This window comes from Hylobates moloch, unplaced genomic scaffold (genome assembly GCF_009828535.3).
Source record: "Hylobates moloch isolate HMO894 unplaced genomic scaffold, HMol_V3 SCAFFOLD_9, whole genome shotgun sequence".
Lineage (NCBI taxonomy): Eukaryota > Metazoa > Chordata > Mammalia > Primates > Hylobatidae > Hylobates > Hylobates moloch.
Window position 1 is genome coordinate 113,555,797 of NW_026652284.1, and position 19,462 is coordinate 113,575,258.

General features: G+C 49.3%; 1 protein-coding gene across 1 annotated transcript in view; it reads left to right on the plus strand.

Annotated features, from left to right (window-relative positions):
- Positions 1–19,462, plus strand: part of CCN4 (cellular communication network factor 4) — a 39,922-nt gene that overhangs the window by 3,601 nt on the left and 16,859 nt on the right. Inside the window, exons 2-8 of the mRNA XM_058443683.1 lie at positions 3,483–3,529; positions 4,476–4,606; positions 5,138–5,324; positions 7,187–7,305; positions 8,530–8,587; positions 16,683–16,773; positions 17,104–17,383. Coding sequence (XP_058299666.1) covers positions 3,483–3,529; positions 4,476–4,606; positions 5,138–5,324; positions 7,187–7,305; positions 8,530–8,587; positions 16,683–16,773; positions 17,104–17,383 — 913 coding nt within the window. The remainder of the gene's footprint in view (positions 1–3,482; positions 3,530–4,475; positions 4,607–5,137; positions 5,325–7,186; positions 7,306–8,529; positions 8,588–16,682; positions 16,774–17,103; positions 17,384–19,462) is intronic.

Consider the following 19,462-nt stretch of genomic DNA (forward strand, 5'->3'; position numbering starts at 1 on the left):
CTGCCCTGTGCCAGCAAAGCACCCACATGCCAGGAGGCTGCCCTTGGCTTTATATAAACAGCAACCCAGGGATCTTCCCAGGAACCTCAGCCATCCTCTGGGCAGCAGGGAGGCAAACTCCAAGGGAGGTGGGCTCTGATACGGGAGCAAGGATGGTGAAGCAGCGGTGGTCCAGGTGGGCTCCTGGGAGGGGCTGAGAAGGGTGCCAGCCACAGCCAGGAGGCAAAGTGAGCCAGGCAGGGTCACTGTGGAGGTTTCAAAGCAAGGCTTCAGCACAGCTTTCCCCTCATTCAAGGACGCTGTGGTGGGCCCCGCATCCCTGTGATGTGGATGATGGCAAGGGTTCACACTGAGCATGTGCCCACTCTACTCTGGGCACAGTGCCCTTTTGCACACACCTATGAGGCAGCAGTGTTGCTGTAATCTAGACCAGCCAGTCAGTAGCCACGTGCGGCAGGAGGCCACTCAGCACTTGAAATCATGCTGGTCCCAGCTGAGATGTTCCAGAAGCATGAGATACACCATTGATTCCAGAGACATGGTATGAATGCAAGAGCACAATATTCCCATTAATAATTTTTATATTAACTCCATATTGATCATATTTTGATAATATTTTGAATGTACTGTGTTAAACAAAATCTTTTATTCCACTAAACTTCATCTGTTTCTTATTACTTTTTAATACCGCTACTAGAAAATGTAAAATTTCGTCTATGGCTTTTATTGTATTTTACTAGACAGCGTCGGCCTAGAAAGACACAAGTGTGCCTAAGGCTGTGATAACAGGTGGGGAGGGAGAAATGCCGAGGGTTCTAATCCCAGTGTCTCCAACTACGGGCTGTGTGCCCTCAGGCAAGTAGCCCAGCTTTTCTGAGCCAGGATCATCTCTGTGTAAAGGAATATATTAATATTAGTACTATTGGCTTGTTAGGGGTGTTGAATGGGGAATGAAGCAGAGACAAAGCCCACAAGGCCCCAGAACACCAAAGGGAAGGATGCTATTGTTCCAATAACAGGGCAGGGGGATCCCAACTTGAGTGGATGCGCCAGCTGCAGGCAAGGCCCAATCCAATGAGCAGGGGCTTATAAAGACCTCAGGATCAGCACCAGATGGCTAGGAGGTGGGGCAGGCTGAGGGGCAGTCTAATGGGTGGGCTGTCCTGGCTCAGTGCTGGGCATGTGTTCAAAAGATCCCACAGATTCTATAGCCTGGCCAGCTTACCTGGCACATTTAGAGGGTCAGTGAACACTTTTGGGTTATTGTGTAGGAGAAAGAAATGATGATGATGATGATATGATGATGATGATGGTGGTGGTGGTGGTGGTGGTGGTGCCTGTAGGTGAGATGTGTATCTTACTAACCTGAGTCATGGTCCCTCAAAGCCAGCTGTGAGTTTCTGAGCCTATTTCCTTTTTCCATGGACCCCAACAGACCCACCTATATGCCCAGCCACTTCCAGTTTCTAGAGGTGTGGTGCTGAGTGGTCTCACTGTGTTTAAACTGGAAGATGGTTCCAGTGTGGAACAGATGTTTATATTAGCAGAGAGGGGTATGTTTAGGACTTAGAGGGGGAAGCTCGGAGAACATGGGAGATGGTGAAAAACACGCTCTGGAACCCTGAACCAGAATTCCTAGAAAGATCTCACCCTCACACATCTGCACAGTAACCAGCACCCTGATGATTCTTATGTACACTTGATTTCAAACACCAGTGACTGAGAAATACTCTAGTCTCTCCCCTAGCTCTGACATTCCATTAACCAGTCAGCTCCCCTCCTCTTCCTCCTCTCTATGAAAGAAGGAAGAGAGACAGAGTCAAGGGAGAAGAGACTGCCTCACAAATGTGGATGATGGGCATTCCAGGGGATGCGATAAAATCTGAGCCCGCCTACCCCAGGGTCTCCAATCTGGAGGCAAGTTCAGGCTTGGGGCTTTGAGTGTGGATCTGCTAAGTCCTGATTAGGGGTAGGGGGTGGGGTGAGAGAAAATGAGAGCCCAGGCCCAAAGGAAAGGAAGGGAGGGGTCCACCCTGCAGCTCTAGGAATCCTGCTTTGAGTCTGGGAGTGGAGAAAGGCATGTGTGCTATGAGCCTGCCCATGGCTGGGAGGGGATGGAGGCGGGTAATTCTAAGAGTAGGGGAATATCCTGAGAGAGCAGGGACTCATAGCCCTGCCCTCAGAGCAGAACAGTAGACTCCTTGCCTAGAGAGCTAGAAGACCAGGGGGAAATAGCTCCTGCTGTGTGGCTTTAGGCAAGACACTTGCCTTCTATGCGTCATTTTCTCATCTTGAAAGATGAGGAGATTGGACTTGATCCCCAAGCTGGCTTCCAACTGGAGCTGCCATATATTCCGAGAGTCCATTCATTCATTCATCAGGCAGATCCATCATTTAACAAGCAGCAGGGGAGCTCATGCTGCTGCTTCTCTAGAAAGGGGTTGTCGGCACCCAAAATGTATGGCCCTTGCTCTAGGTGTCTATTTAGATGTGCTTTGTCCCTCTTACAGTGTCCAAAAATATTCTCCTTTCAGCCCACGTCTCTTTTGTCAATCCTCAAAGTGTAGCTGTGTTTCTGGCCCATAGTATCCTCATAAAACTGAAAATCACATAAGCACCTTGACATCCAAGGGGTCCCAACATCTCAGTGGTTTCCCAGTTAGGCCCTCTCCCTGCTCTTCCTACACAAGCCTGTTTTCCCAGCCTCTTCCTTTGGTTCCTCTCCCATTCACCTTCTTTTCTACTTCATGAGCCTCGCTGTCAAATACTCCTGAGTTCCGCCTCTGTGCACAGGGCCGAGCTGTTCCTTTGCTCTGAAATGCCTTCCCCATCCTTCTCTGATTCATGAAATTGAAGCCATCTGAACTGGCAGCCTCCCCCAAATGGAGCTGCAGACGTCCTCCTGTGGGCACCCATGGGTTCCTGTTCTTGCCCACATGGAAGGAAACACATCACCCAGCTAGGACTCTCTGCTGGCCTTGCCCTGTGTTTGAGCCACCCTCCCTCCTCCCCCCACCCTCCTGCAAAGCCAAGCCCTTTGTCACTCCCGGACCACCTGTGCTCTCAGGCCCCAGGGCCTTTGCACATGCTGTGCCCTCTACTAGCTTGCCCATACACCTTCCCTGCTCTGTTGCCCTGTCACTGTCTATGCCTGCATATTGCAGGTGCTCACGGTGTACTTCCTGATGAAATGAATTAAAGTGAGAACCAGACCTGGCATGGGCTGGGGAGAATAGGTGTCTAGGATATGGGAGAGGCCAGGAGGGAACACCACTGATTTTTTTTTAAGTGGAAGCTTCATGCTGGGGAGGAAAAGGAGGGAATCTGGCAGGAGGGCCTGGACTCAACTGCTAAGAGGACTGAATGGCAAGCAGCAGCTTACGGGCTTGGTTCTGGAGCAAGGACAGAACGAGGAGTCAGGAGACCTGGGTCTCTGTAGGCTCTGCCTGCATCTCTGAGCCTCAATGTCTTTATGTGAAAAGGGAAACAAGAAGAACGCCCCTCTGCTCGTGCCCGTGCTCCAGGCAGGGTAGTGCGGTGGTGAAGAGGAGGCGGGCGGCACACAGCCTGTGTCAAGAGCCAGCTCCACCACATCCCAGCCCCAAGCCCTTAAATTTCCTGGGCCTCAGTTTCTCATCCGTAAAATGGATGTAAATGCCCGTGTCACAGAGACCTTAGGACTAAGAAAGAGGACTCAGAAAGAGGTTGGGTGTGGAGCGTGTGTGGAGAAGGGGCTTGGAGGAGCCATAATTAGACAGGGAATGTCAAGCTGCTTTGAGGTTAGACAGCGTTGTCTCACGGTCCTTTTGGGAGCTCATGGACAACAGAGCTGGCAGGCACTGCATGGAGTGAGATTGCAGCCACCTGTCTTCCCAGCCATGCTATTTGTATTTAAATCTGTCCCCTACATACACATACACACACGCACACACAGGCACGCGTGCCAGTTGATTTCCTTGACAGCTGTTTCTGGGCCTGTGCTCCGGTGGCCAAGTCCTGATGCTTGCAAACTTTGGCTCTTAGATGATCAAAGAGCCAGCCCTTGTGGGGCCCTTAGTGTGAGCCAAGGCCCACAGTGAGCCCCTTCCCACAGGTCTCATCTGATGCTCACAAGAGCCCTGTGTGGCAGGAGCTCCCATCAGCCTCATTTTAAAGAGGAGAAAACTGAGGCGCAGAGAGTTTTATGCACTTTCACGGCATCCAAGGTTCAGAACACCACCGTGTGCCCCAAGCAGGCTGCCCAGACCGGCTCCTAGGCGTGTCCTTGTGTGTCAGTCCCTTAGGCCAGTTCTGTTTATCCCCATCTGAGCCAGGGATCCAGTGCAGGAGGAGAGAAGGGAGATGGAGTCGCACTCTGGGTGGTGGAGGGAGGACAGATAGACTTTATCGCCTGCTTTATTTCCTTGATCCACGAACCATTGTCAGATGTGGGAGGCCCACAGTGATCCCTTCATCCCAGCCTGCTCTTGTTACAGAGAAAGTGACTTGTCCAAGGCCACGAGCTTCAGCATGGAGACCGGAGCCCAGGGCCTCTCCCCTCCAGGGAAGGAGCTCAGGAGACTGGAAGACGATCCCCACTATCCATGCAGATGCCCACTCCGCCCTTGTAGGTGGAACAAGCCTGAGCTCAATGATAGCAAAGAGCTTCATTCTTCCACCCGTGTCTGTGTTCACTGTGGCTCCAGGGCTAGCCCCTTCCGTGGTCACCCCATAGCCACTGCCAAGCCCAGGCCTGGGACATGAAAGGCCCTCGGTTACATTTGGTTATTCGAATGAACTGGAGAGTGGGCAAGAACAAGCTGCCTTAGGGGTCGCTGGAGGAGGATGGGACCTGGAGTCAAAACAGCTGACTATGTCATTGTCTTGTTGTGTCTCAACCTTTTTGGGTTTCAGTTTCCCCATCTGTCACATTGGGGCCATCGACGCTGACCTCATGGGGTTGTTTTGATGATCAGGAAACTGACTTCAGGAAAGACCACTGTCTTCCCCAGGGGAGGGAGCATACATCCTCTGTCCTGGGCCCCTGACTGCCATCTCTATGTCCTTGAACACTAAGCCCTAGCAACATGGCCCACTAGTCATCCTGTGTCATGCCACATTGCTTCTACCTGCACACCCCTGCTCATGTCGTCCCCAGCTTCAATGCCCTCTCTGCCCTCCCTCTCGTCAAGTTCCACTCATCCGTTAGGATTTAGTGCAAATGCCCGCTCCTCTAGGGAGCACTCTCTGCTCCTACTCCCACCCCCATGCCCTTTCCCCTCTTCATCTCACCCTCGTAGCCCTTACCTAGACTATGCTGAGTTACCTTATAGTGTGACCCTTAGGTACGAAGCCTTAAGAAATGGATGCTTTGAGTCCCAGAGCTGAGGTTCAAATCTGAACGCTGCCATTTGCTGGTGGCTTTGGAAAAATTATCTGACTTTTTCCTTTTTGTGACTCAGTTTGCTCACCTAAAAAATGAGGAAGCTGATAATAAAAGAACCCTGCCTCTTAGGATAATCACAAGGATTAAATTACTTACTTAAAATGTAGATGATCTTGATTCAAAGAAACCATCTGTTAAAAAAAAAAAAAGTATTTGGGACAGTGCAATTTGAATGTGGACTGGGTATTAAGTAGAGAAAGTTACAAAATTGTAACTAATTTATTGGTGTGATAATTGCATGGGGGTTACATTTTTCCTAAAAATTCCTCACAATTTAGAGACACACTGGAGAATTTCAGGTAAAATCTCTGGCTGTCTAGGATTCGCTAGATTTTCAAGAATAAAAAAGCATTTGGCCAGGTGTGGCCAGGTGTGGCTCATGCCTGTAATCCCAGCACTTTGGGAGGCTGAGGTGGGTGGGTTACTTGAGGTCAAGAGTTTGAGACCAGCTTGGCCAACATGGTGAAACCCCATCTCTACTAAGAAATACAAAAGTTAGCCAGGCCTGGTGGCAGGCACCTGTAATCCCAGCTACTCAGGAGGCTGAGGGACAAGAATCACTTGAACTCTGGAGGCAGATGTTGCAGTGAGCCGAGATCACACCACTGCACTCCAGCCTAGACAATAGAGTGAGATTCAGTCTCAAAAAAAAAAGAAAAAAAACCCATACATGTGTGGGGACGATGGAAGGAACAAGACCAACTAAGTGTTGATAATTATCAAAGCTGCCGATGCGTATGTAGGGTTCGTTATATTATTCTCTCAACTTGGGTGAATATTTAAATATGTCTCTAGCAAAGGACATGGTTTAAATTTGTGTATAGTATTCAGTGTTTTTTATTGTGGTTTTCTCACTACTCTAAAACGGTGAGAACATTCAGCATTCTTTCCCCTGCTTAGTAAGCAGCTCTTGTACAGTTAAATGAAAATGATGTATTTTACCCTTGATGTTTTGTTAAAACGACTGAAAATGGGAGAAAACCAAAAGGAGTAGCTCCCGATGAAAAGACCCTTAAGTTCTTCACCTCCCTGGACAAACAGGGTTATCCTATAGTGGGCAGGCCCTTATAAAAACGTCTTGAACCATCTATAGCCCTCGGGCTGTAGTTTTTGACCTTTATAATGTGGCTGCCTGTTTTAAGTTCCTGTCTCCTTGGAGGCTGGACGTTCTCGGAGGCTTTTTCTCTGACACTGGCTACTGCATGTGGGACTTAGTAGATACTTTATATACAGATTGACAAATGAGTGAATGCATGGGTGAACACGTGGACTAGGGCTCGTTATCTGGAAAAAAACCTGGCTTCTTGCCCCTTGTACCCTCATCATGTAAAGTTGACTTCCTCCGCCTGCATGTTTATAAAACCAATTAGTAGAAAATCTCAAAAACCTTCTACATCACATAACACGCAGCCTGGCCAACAACTTTCTGGAAACCACCCTTGGAAGATTCTGGGCAGTGCGGTGGGGGAAGGAAGGGGATGTACCTGGCTCAGGCACCTTTCACGGGTTTGGAGCTAAGAGCTTTTACAGAAGGTGGTCTACCCAGGACCACTGTCCCAGGCCCCACTTGAAGGGGAGCCCCCACCAGGGCCCGCGATACAGGTGCCTAGCGGTGCACGTGCCAGAGGTATTGGGAAAAGAGGTGTTTGTTATCTGTGGCTGACGCAGAGGCACCCGATGCGCTTTGAAACAAGCGTGGGGAAGGCATGGGCACCGGCCAGGCCTGCATTCTCTCACAGCCCCCAGGGCTTCTCTTTTCAGCAAAGCAGTGAACAGAAGCTGCTTCCAGCAGGACAACCCTGTCCTGAAAGCCCCCGGGCCCAGCCGGGGCCGGCTCCGGCCATTCCTGCCTCAACCCTGCCCCCTGGTGGAGTATCTAGGTGCGGCCTCCGAAACAGGGCAAACCAAGGCCTCCGACCGCCCACACTGCTCACGGAGCACTTGCCCAGTGTGCGCCAGGCGCAGCGCCGGGCACCCAGGAGGCGGGAAAGGGCAACTCGTCCCTGAGAATCCCCACAAGGGCTCCTCACTCCTCTTCTGGGGGCCCTTGGCAACCTGGGCTCAATTCCACTGCTATCTTCCCAGGGGATGAGGACCCTGCCTTGTCCATCTGAACAGCAGGCACATCGTAGGCGCTTGGTACATGTGTGTGATGGGCGGGTGGAGGGAAGAATGAATGAATGACGGAGCCGTGCAGCAAAGTGATTACAAGTAAGGGTTGTGCAGGGATACTCTGGGTCAATAGACCCTTTCCAGCTGCGAGATCTTGAGCAAGATTCTTGAGCTCTTGGAGCCTCACTTTCCTCATCTGTGAACTAGGGATGGCGCTAATAACTGCTCATTAGGGCTGCTGGAGGATATTGACATCACCATCATTTTACAAATGATGAAACAAGCTCAGAGCAGGTGAGCACGGCTCCAGATCCCAAAGCTGGGAGTGGCAGGAGGTTGGGGGATTGTCAAATGGGGTCCCCTCACTGCAGATGACATACCCTTTCTGCAAATTCCATGCCCTGTTCGCTGACAACCTGCACACACCCTTAGAAGAGAATGGGATCTATCTCCTTCATCAAACGGGACGCTTCAGGTATCCTGGGCAGTCCATCCCACCGCTGCTAGCTTCCCACGTTCTGCTCCTATGCCTATTGCCAAGCATTTTTGTAAAAATGAAGTAATACTGATATGCAAACGTCAAATTACAGACTTACCTCTTCCCAAGTCCACTTTCAAAGAGCTGAAATACACCATAATAATCAGTTACCACTCACCTTTAAATGTTATCTCAAAAATACGTATGAAACATTTCCTACGGGGCTTTATTTTTTTTCCTTCCCAATTTTAATCAGCTTAAGTTTGTCCAATAAGTACGACTGAAGGGATCACTTCATCACTGTTCACCTGTCTACTGATAACCCTGTTTGTCCAGCGGGGTTAAGGACTTAGGGGTCTTATCATCAGGAGATACTCCTTGTGGTTTTCTCCCATTTTTCAGTCATTTTAAAATATCAAGGATAAAATACATCATTTTCACTTAACTGCACAAGACCTGCTTACAGAGCAGTTGTGTCACCCTGATGAATCACAGAATGCGGTATGTTCTGCAGGTCTGTGTGAACTACGGTGTGAAAGCAGCTTAGCGGTGTCGGTGGGTAATGCACATGGGTATGGGTTGTACAAAAGTCAGATGTTAAAAAAGGAAGATGGTCTAAAATCTCCACGCTTTTCTCTTATTCCTGCCCAGTGTTCTAAGGCAGTGGTTCCTATTTATGTAAAAAATTCCCAAGGGTTGTTGGTCAAACTACAGATTCCAGCCTTCAGCCTAGAGAAACTTAAGGCGAATATTCAAAGAGGGATCTAGGAATCTGGTTTTTTTCACTCTGTCACCCAGGCTGGAGTGCAGTGGTGCAATCTCTGCTGACTACAGCCTCTGTCTCCTGGGTTCAAGCAATTCTCCTGCCTCAGCCTCCTGAGCAGCTGGAACTATAGGCATGTGCCACTACATCCAGCTAATGTTTGTATTTTTAGTAGAGACAGGGTTTTGCCATGTTGGCCAGGCTGGTCTCGAACTCCTTGACCTCAAGTGATCCACCCGCCTCAGACTCCCAAACTGCTGGGATTACAGGTGTGAACCGCATGCGTGGCCGAGGAATCTGTATTTTAACAAGTTTCACAGGCCAGTGATTCTGAAACTTCGGGGCATTCAGAAACACCCGGAAAAAATCCCAATGCCCGGGCTCCTCCCAGGCCCCTTAGGTTGGGATCTCTGAGTAGAGAGTCCATTAGAGTCCCAGGGTGGTTGTACTTTGCAGTAAAGTTTGGAAATCAGCATCATAGTACTTGGGTAGTTAGGAGGGGTTGCTGAGGAGGGAGAGGCATGGCAGGAGGAGTCTCAGTGGGGTAGGTGAGGCCGGGTGGGCTCAGAGGCTGCAGCAGGCAGAACTGAGCAGGAGCAGGCTGTGCCTGAGCAAGTGCTGGGCATCTTGCCTGCAGAAGCATCGCGGAGTGGCCACCACCTCTGTCTTCCCCATAAACACAGTGTTATCTGCAGAGTCTATTTCCGGAAGTACATCATAAAAGAGACTTTTATGTGAACATCTGCAATTTGGAGATACCAAGGCTGTTTTGTTTGTTGTTGTTGTTTGTTTGTTTTTGTTTTTGTCTTTTTTTTCCTCCTCCTCTGGCCTTCCCTAGACAACATTCTCCTTGACTTACGATCTTTTCTCCTTTTTGCCTTCTTGGCTTCTGTCGTTGGACAGAATGAGGCAGGCTCCATGTGACAGTGTGTTTGCAAAGATCATTATCTCCATCTGCAGAATAGGCCCAGTCACTCCTGCTCAGGTAGCTCTTGGTGGGTAAGAAGATAGCAGTCAGGGCTCTCTGGGGACTCTACAGGACAGGATATGGGGCAGGCTTCTGCCTGTGGCTGGGGAAACAGGAATAGTTTCTAATCCCCAAGGAAAATGAGAGCCTGGTAGAAACCTCAGAGGGTCCCAGGGGCCCAAGCAGGCATCCTGGGGTTTGAGGATGAGCCCCAGCCCCCAGAAGGAAAGTACTATTTGTGAGATCCTACAGAAGCCTCTGGAAAATGTTCAGGCCTTTTTTTCTTTTGTTTAGCTGCAAAGAGATTCCTCTAAACGTTCATATTCTACTAATTACCTCTCTCTCCCAAACCCAGGCAAGCCAAGCAAATAGGTATTTGTTTTGCACAAATACCTATTGCTTACACAGAAATGGGTTTATCGTTTTTATTTTGACAAAGGCCATACTCTCATTGTCCACTAAAGATAAGGGCCAGGTGTGGCTTAGGGGCCCGAGCTCCAGGGCTTCTTCACTGCACGGCACCACAGGTGGGGCATGGGAGTCCCGCCAGCAGCCAAACCAGGGTACTAGAGGCTGGGATGATACAGCTGGCTTACCTATGGAGCCACAGCTCTGACCCAGAGGCACTACACATTTCCTTCAGGATGTGTTGATGTTCTGGACCAACAGAGACACCCCCAGATAGGCCCCAGACCAACCACTCAAGGTTAGCACACATACGTGCCCCAGATGCTCCCCCAGCGACTGCCCATCATGACAGGCCTGGGTGCACTGAGGAGGTCCCCAGGCAGCAGGAAAGGGTGGGGCTGGTGGTACCTGGGCCCTTGGATGACTCCGCAAGCGATGTGCAAGGAATGGGGAATTAAGAGCCCACACAGGATGCACAGACAGAAAGTGGTGTGGGAAACTCTCATCTCCCTTCTCTGGCTGAGATGCTTCCCCCACTCCATTTTTTTTAGGGGGGTGGAAAAAGAGAGTCATTCTGTGAAAAGAGCTGTGAACCAAAGCAAAGGACAGGTAGACATGTCATGCCATCCTGGATGTTGAAGGAGGCTGATGGTCTGTGCATGTGTGTGTGTGTGTGTATGAGAGAGAGAGAGAGAGAGAGAGAGAAAGAGAGAGAGACCCCCACCCTACACTGGCCTTCTAAGCAGCTGAAGCCCCAGTGAGAAGCCTTCGAGGGATGCTCCTCCGGGGATGAGTTGCCTCAGCCTGCCTGGGGCCGAGGGAGGCTGCCAGTGGATGGGCACAAGGTGCCAGGGATCACACTGGAATTAAGGTCCCAAAACTAACTGGGAGGTTCTAAGATGTGACCTCACCACCCCTATACTCCAAGCCACTGCCAGGGGGTTCTTAGACAGGCTTTTTCATTAGAAGCTGATGTCATTCACTGTATATGCCACCTGCCCAGGAGGAGTGAAAGCTGCGGTGGCACCATGCACCTCCAGTTGATCGGGGCCCCAGAGCAGCTTTGGAGTGGAGCAGGAAGGTGGGAGGGAAGCTATGGCCTCATTCAGGGAGAGGTGGAGACTGTAAGCACAGGCTTAGAGTCAAGCACTTCAGACTAGAGTCCTTCTGCCATTCCCTGCTCGTACAGGGACAGATTGGGCAAAGAAGTTCTAAGATGACTCGCAGCGTTATGACTCACTGGCCCTCCAGAAGAAGTTCTGGCTATGAGGCCCCTCCCAGACCTCACTCTTCAGCAATGAGCAGCATTTGTTGTCTCTGGAAGCTGAGTGCTCACGCTCTAGACCACCCGAATGGCAGCTTAGGCTGGACTTCAGCGGAGAAGCAGGGCAGTGGGCCGTTATCAGCTCATCTTTGGCAGCAACAAGAACCCTGAAGGGACGGATACCTCCACACAGGGATCCAGCTACGTCCCAGGATCCCAAAGCCTCTCCTTGAGCTCCCAGCCCCCATGAAATATTTGTTTTGCTCAAGATCTGACGGGAGCATGTTCCCAAAGTTCATATGTGCACAGTGTTCCCTGTGCAGTGATCAGAGGCAGAAGAGTTAGTGGCTCGAAAGCTCTGGACAAGGCAGACCTTGGTTCCATTCCTGACTACCTGACCTGTGTGGCCTTGCACAAGACATTTAACCTCTCTGTGCCTCTGTGTTCTCACTGCTCAGGGGAACATTAGCAGGCCTGCCTTGTGATTCGTTAGGGGATTATATGAGATAGTGCAAACAAAGTTCTCCATAGAGAATGAGCCCTCACTCAAATCTTATGTATGTTGATTGTAAGGGTCTGTGAGTTTGTGCATGCAGGGGAACAGATGGGCGGCATGTGGTTTCTGCCTTCAAAGGATGACAGATTAGTTGGGGAAATGAAGACTCACTCATTTATTCATCCTATCAACAGATGCGTATTGACACCTACTATGTGTCAGGCTTTGTGAGGCTTGATGTCCCTCTACAACTGCCAGCCCAAATAATTGTCTAGCTGCTTCTTGATTACCTCCACTGATGGTGCACTCACTACCTTTCAGCTGGGTTTTTTTTTTTTTTTTTTTTAATCAGAAAGTTCTCCCTCATGTACAGTGGTGGGAAAAACATTAACTGAAACAGATCTAGATTCAAATCCAAGTTCTGTCACTTACTAGGTGTTGTGCATAAGCAAGCCACTTTACTGATCTGTTAAATGGGAATAATAATACCAGTCACTGTGCAGAAGACAAATGAGGTCAGCCAGAGTCACTGAGGGCTAGGGCAAGACTGTCCCCAAGTGGTCATCAGAGTGATGGTTTGCAATGGATATACCAGCAGGAGGAATTCCAGCTGTGACCTCATATGATGCTCACTTCCAGTCACTTGGGAGCTAAGCAATGGTAGCAATGCCATTTTACAGAGGAGAAGACAGGCTCAGAAAGTGAACTCCCCGAGTGACACGAACAGTGACAAAGCCTGGACTGGATACAGTGCGGTGTTTCTAAAACACAAATCTAACCCTGCCATCCTCCTGCTAAAATCCTTCAACAAACCATTCTTCCAGACCTCAGCCCAAACCAAGGCATTCAAGGTCTTCCTTGAGGTATGCTGCTCCTTGAACCCATCCTCAGCCGTCCTCGCCTTCACCTCCTCCTGCCTCCACCCTGCACCCTACACCAGGCTCACCAGTCCCCAGGCCCTGGCACACGTTGCCAGCTCAGTGCCTGTGCACCTGAGGGTCCTTGTGCATTGGGTACCCTCTCCTCCTTCCTTGCTGATCTATTCCCACCCCCTCTTCAAAACTCTTTCCCAACGCCTCCTGTCTTGGGAAGCCCTCTTCAGCCCCAGCACACACACAGCCCAGCCACTCCCCTGTCATCCCACAGGCAGGTCTGCTTGCTTCTCACACTGCATCCCCAGGACCTAGTGCTGCACCTGGCACAAAATAAAAGCTGACTGCAGATGTGTTGAATAAATAAATGAAAGGGAGAATGAACAAATGAGTGGATGCCATCATTATAGCATTGATTGCACTGAAATGCAATCATTGTTTATGTGTCTGTTGGCTTCACTAGGTGGGGAGCCAGTCAGGGGTTCTGTCTTAGGCACCTTCGTCTCCTCCTAGCCTGGCACAAAGCCTGTGCATAGTAGGGATTCAATAATCCTCGGTCCCTAGAATGACTCAGTCAGTGTGCACATCCCCAGCCAAACTGTCAGTGCTGGAGGGCGGAAACTGCCCTCGTGCCAGTCATCTGCTTTCCCTCGCGCTCACACAGAGAGGCAAAGATTGATCGATTATCAGGAGTCTGGACTCACTTGTGGCCTGCAGACACAAACCCTAGGTATGTGTCTATGCTGGACATACTCTAGGTGTGTGACAATGCTGGACAAGGCAGCTGGCACTCAGAGGCTCACACACCAAACCCAGCAGTCCTCAGGCCCTGGAGTCCAGAGGTTTTTCCCCTGCACAGATCTTGTCCAGCACCTTCTCCCCTGGCCTGAGTCTGGGAGGTTTTCTACCACTAGATGGTGCCAACTGCAAAGGCTGGCTCAGCCGACTGCCCACAGCCCTTCCCTCCTCTGCCCAGGGATGCCATAAGCAGCTCCCCTGTCCAAGGGAGGACTTCTCTGCAGCTTCCCCTCACCAGCTGCATGCCCTGGCACCTCCAGGCACTTAGAAAGGAAGCTTCCTTCTGGGCATCTTTAACTTGGGATGGAGACAGGAGGATAGATAGTGATCCCAGGAGTGGGATACCCACCCGGTTCCAACCCATTCCAGCTCAGCTCAAAGTGTCCTGATCCCCAGCTCTGTTCTGGGCACAGTGGGGTCAGGGAGGACACACAACCACATGAGTGTAAGAGGAGACAGGCTTCTGTGTGCCATGTGACATGTGCCAGGCCCTACCTAGTGCTGCCACATCCACAATGCCCCTTCACCCTTCCAACTGCCCCCAAAGGGAGGTGAGCATGATTGTGCCCATATCACAGATGGGAATGCTGAGGCTCAGAAAGATGAAGATGCTGTTCCAAGGCCACGTGGAAAGAACATAGGTGGGACTGTCTCAGGTTGCATGTTCTTTTGTCGACACGCAAACTTAGTGCCCAGAGGAGAGGTTCCAGTACATGATGCCTTGAATATCAAAGATATCAAAGCCTTTTTAGCCGACAATCCTCCATCCATCCATTTCACCAATCAACACATATGAAGCCCTACTATGTGCCCTGTGCTGTGTTTCAGGCATACAGAGAGATGCAAGGCCCGGGCCCTGCCCTTTCCAAGCTCACATTCCAGTGAGCGAGGCAAGGGCAGGGAAGGCTTCCTGGAGGAGAGGCCATCTTTATTTCCTCTGCCGAGAGCACGTCCTGAGTGTGGTGGCTTTGAGAGATGTTCTGCTAGTGCTCGTGAGGCTCTGAGGCTTCTGGAGTCATGGCCTAACGAGGAAACGTCTCTCCCCAAAGTCAAAAAGAGGGGTGTGTGTGTGTGTGTGTGTGTGTGTGTGTGTTTACTGATTTGGAAATGTAGGGGTTTTCTTGCATCCTGTTGTGTTTTTGAGGAAACATGAACAAGGGCAGGCTAACAAGTGCCTCCTAGGTGAATGCCACCCAGCACTGCCACCCCCAAGAGCTCTCTGTTCCCCACCAGCAAGGCCTTCCAAGGCCACATTGCCCACAGAGCCTTCCTCCCTGCAGGGGGCTGAAGGCAAGATTGTTTTTGGCCATTCTGGTGCCTGTCTGGGCCATAACAGAGAAGTCACCCATATGTCCCCAATGAAGACTGGCACTGTGCAGGCACTCTGTGGGGGCCTGCCCCACCCTGCGCTCACCCCATGGAGTTCACCGGCATTAACCTCCAAACACACACAAATGTCTAATTTCTGAGCCTGCCTAGTGGCTTAAGGCAAAGCCAGGCACGCGCAGTTCAGCGAGCCGGGAGAGTCCGCCCAGCGAAAGGGGCCCCAGGTGAAAAAGATAGGAAGGGCCTCTCAGCCACAGGGAACTGCATCGCAGCGGCCTTGAGGTAGGGAAAGGGTGGATTTGACCAAGTCCTGAAATCAAGCCTATGGGAGATGAAAGCTTCAAGTCGGGTTTTGTCTGTTGACTTGCAAGGGCTTTATTTATTGCATCAATGTTTACTACCTTTATTGTGCGCCAGGCTCAGAGCCTAGTCAGACGAATTCAGAAATTCATCTGAACCACTTTCCTCATCCCTGGTCCTTCAAGGTGCAAGAGTGGACCCCGCTCTCCTGGGCAGAGCAATTACTGCCCTGGTGTTCAGAGAGCTTCCACGCCTCCTTGGGATGCCCAGCACTTTGCGTAGTAAATCCCTCGAGTTGTAGTAAATCACCTCTAATCTTTGCCTCTCCCATAAGCTGTGGGTTCCCCAATCATAGGGACTTTTAACGCTTATCTTCAAATATCCAAAACTTAAGAGAGACTATGAGCTAACTCTGCAAATGTCTGTTGAGTGAATCAAAGAAGCCAGAGGAGGCAAAAGTAAAAGCTGTTGCAATGAGAGTTAGGAGATTAATCTGCGTCTTGGCCTTGCTGTGAACTGTGTCATCCTGGGAGTGTCCATCTGTCTCTTTGGGTCTTGCTTTCCTCCCCTGTAAAGGAGGAAAGAATTTGTCCGAGTAGCTCAGCACTGGAGCCTGGTGTTCAGAGTGGAAAGCAGATCTGTAATCCCACAAAGCAGACTCCTCTGCTTCCAGATGGAGGAAGCAGCCCAGAGCCCAGCCAGCCCCCTGCCCCAGCCCCACAGAAGCCCTGGATTCTCCTCTGCTTACTGCAGAACTCAGCCGTCAAGGGCGAGAAGTGCTGGGCAGGATGCACCACGGCCTGCCCAGGAGTGGGAGGACTGGCTCAGAGCCTGGCTCCAGCCCCCGCTCCTGTGTCCTCAGGCGATTCTCTTCTTCTCATAGGCCCAGGTCTTCTTTGAGATAGAGCAAAGGGCACAGGTGGGATTCAGGGGGGCAACCAGATGGGACGGCAGGTGACTGGGTGCTGGAGATACAGGCAGCTTGAAGCTCCTGCACTCAGACACCCAGGCATCTCCATCAGCCGCTCCTCAGGCCTGGGCAGCTCTTAGAGCCTTGGTTTCCCTTCCCAGCTGGCCTGTTGTTATATTCATCATATTTGCCAAAATAAAGATGAAGCTGTTGGCTGGGGGATGGGAATGGGGATGCTGGGGAGGAGTGCGGGTTGGTAGAGTGGGGTGCGTATGTGTTGGGTGGGGGGTCTCATTGCCCTGACAGCAAAATAAAAGGGCTCCTCCATGCAGGGCTTGTGCTGGCGAAGGAAGCGCAACTGATTCCCCAAGGGCTGGGGCCCATGTAGCTGCCAGGAGCTATAAAGTTGAATACCTGCCGCTGCACCACGCCAGCCCTTTCCGGATACTCAGAGGGGAAAAAAATAATAATAGGTCAGCGGGCCGAAACCGGAGTTAAATAGGAGTCCTCTGACTCAGAGAGGCCTTAGGAACTCTTGGTGAGTGAAGGAACTGGCCCTGCAGGTCGTCACAGAAGAGCCGTGGGATCTGCGCCCTGCGCAGCCACATGACTCACAGCCAGCTTCTACCTGCTCAGGGCCTCGGCTTCCTCCCTGTAAAGTGAGGCCACCGCACTTACCTCGGGGCTGCAGGGACAATCACTCAAGAAAGGAAAGGAGCAGGGGCTGAGGTGGAATTTGGGCACCACCGCTGACCAGCGGAAGGATTCGGGCAATTGGTTTATCTTCGCTGCATGTCGGGCTCCTCTGTTCTATTTGTTTTATTGAGAATAAAGGAGATGTTTGGCTATCAAAAGCGTGATAGAAAAAATAATTTTATGAAAACCTTTTGAACAGCATGAGGACAGGAATGCAATGGCAGGGTCCTTCGGGCGTTGAAATCCCTGCCTCAGCAGCCCCCCTTTCCCTCTGCCCTCCCCCCGCAGGCCCTCTCTCCAGCCCCTACGACCATGGACTTTACCCCAGCTCCACTGGAGGACACCTCCTCACGCCCCCAATTCTGCAAGTGGCCATGTGAGTGCCCGCCATCCCCACCCCGCTGCCCGCTGGGGGTCAGCCTCATCACAGATGGCTGTGAATGCTGTAAGATGTGCGCTCAGCAGCTTGGGGACAACTGCACGGAGGCTGCCATCTGTGACCCCCACCGGGGCCTCTACTGTGACTACAGCGGGGACCGCCCGAGGTACGCAATAGGAGTGTGTGCACGTAAGTGAGTCCCTCCATACCTTCTGACCAGCCCCTTAGCACCCCCAGCTCTGGCCCCAAACCCCTCTCCCTTGGCACCCCCACAGCCTTTCACCTGGCCAGGCTTCTGTTCAGCAGGAGATACACCCCATGATCAGAGGCCAGAGGCTGGGCCCTTCCTGGGAAGGGGAGGGAAGGATGCCTGCACTCCTCTTGCCTCCAGAACTTTGCTTCTTGCTTTATTCTCAGTCCTGGAGGTACATTCATGGCTGTCCCCAGGGAAGAGGGAGACGCCATGAAATACCCAAGCCTGGTTTTGTTCTCTTAGTGGTAGGATCTTTTAACAAATGTCCATGGCCTACTAGGACACACCAGCATACTACAGAACTCCAGATATTTTGGTAATATTATAAATTAAAACAATATGGTTTTAAAAATCCAGTAGCCTTGAAAGAATGAAAATCAGCAGCCTGCAGTCATCCCTTCCCACCAGCTACCTACATTTCTCAGTTACTACCGTCACTTTAATTTTCTAGTTATTTCTTCTGAAATAACTAGAAACTTTTATAGTACTAACTATACTACTATATAGTATATAGTAACTATATACTATATACTGTATACTACTATATAGTATATAGTTACTATATACTATATAGTAGTTACTATATAACTACTGATATACAGGAGTTATATATATAACTACTATATATAGTGTATATATAGTATATATATTATAGTACTATATAACTACTATATATAGCATATATATAGTATATATAACTACTGTATATACTATATAGTATGTATACTATAGTACTATATATACTATATATAGTATATATAACTCTATATATAGTATATATAACTACTATATATAGTATATAGTATATTATATATATACGCTATATATATTATCTTTTTAATGACCTTGAAGAACAGTTTTCACAGGGAGAAATATACTATATATATATACTATATATAGTAGTTAAATATGCTATATATACACTATATATAGTAGTTATATATACTACTATATATAGTTGCTACTATAAAATATATGTCTTCTGCTATATCTTAATTGCCTTGATATATCAATTTTTGGATAATATATTAATATTCTAAGATAGCTGATGATTTAGCTCCTCAATACCACCTGATATACCCCTACCTTCCAAATAGCATTGCCATAATTTTTGGTTATACAATCATCAGTATTTATAATATTATGACTATGTAAATATTGTTCACTGCAGTATGAGATCATGTACTTGTTTGAATTTCCTTCCTTATGATGCTTTTTGTTTTTCCTGGACTTTCTAATAGCCTTTGCTTTTTCTTTATTCTTGGTGTATTCTGATATCCTCCTGCTTGGAGGTGATTGTTGTTGTTGTTGTTGTTGGTTGTTGTTGTTTTCTTTGGTCTTCAAGTGCTCCATCATGGGTATGCTATCCTTTTTTGTTCCAAGACACCTCCTTTATGAAACTTTCTGACCTCCTGCTTCTGTCTGGACTTATATTCCCTTGACTTGTGTAAGCGTAACCCAAAATATATGACTCATCAGATTAAGAGAGGTAACTAGGTATTATGATGCAGCAGCCTAACTTCTGAAAACTTCCACAAAGTCTCATAAACCCAAAAAGTCCCTTCTTCCCTTAGTGCTGAATCAAGCCTTCCTCTTAACTATGACTCCATATACACCCCATCACATAGTCACACACAATGTAGTCTCTCATCCTCAGCTAACCATTGTATTTTTTGAGGTGGATTGTCAATGAGGGTTATGTACATCATTTGCAGTCAGACAATTTTATTTTATCTGAACCTCATGGTTAATTTATGACAGTTTCTTCTCTTTTTTCATTGGTTCATGCTTCAACTTTCACACCAATCCTTGTGTCTTTGGCCTTTGTGAATAACCATCCCACTTCTCCCATCTTTCTAATTTTTTTTATTTTACTGAAACTCATTAGCAGCCACATAAATGGTATGTTCAAAGAGAACTTGCAGCATCACCTGCTCAGAATTATCTGATGTGTTGGTTATAAATGTCATTCCTGAGCCCCGCCCCAGACTTGTTAAATCAGAGTCTCTAGAAGT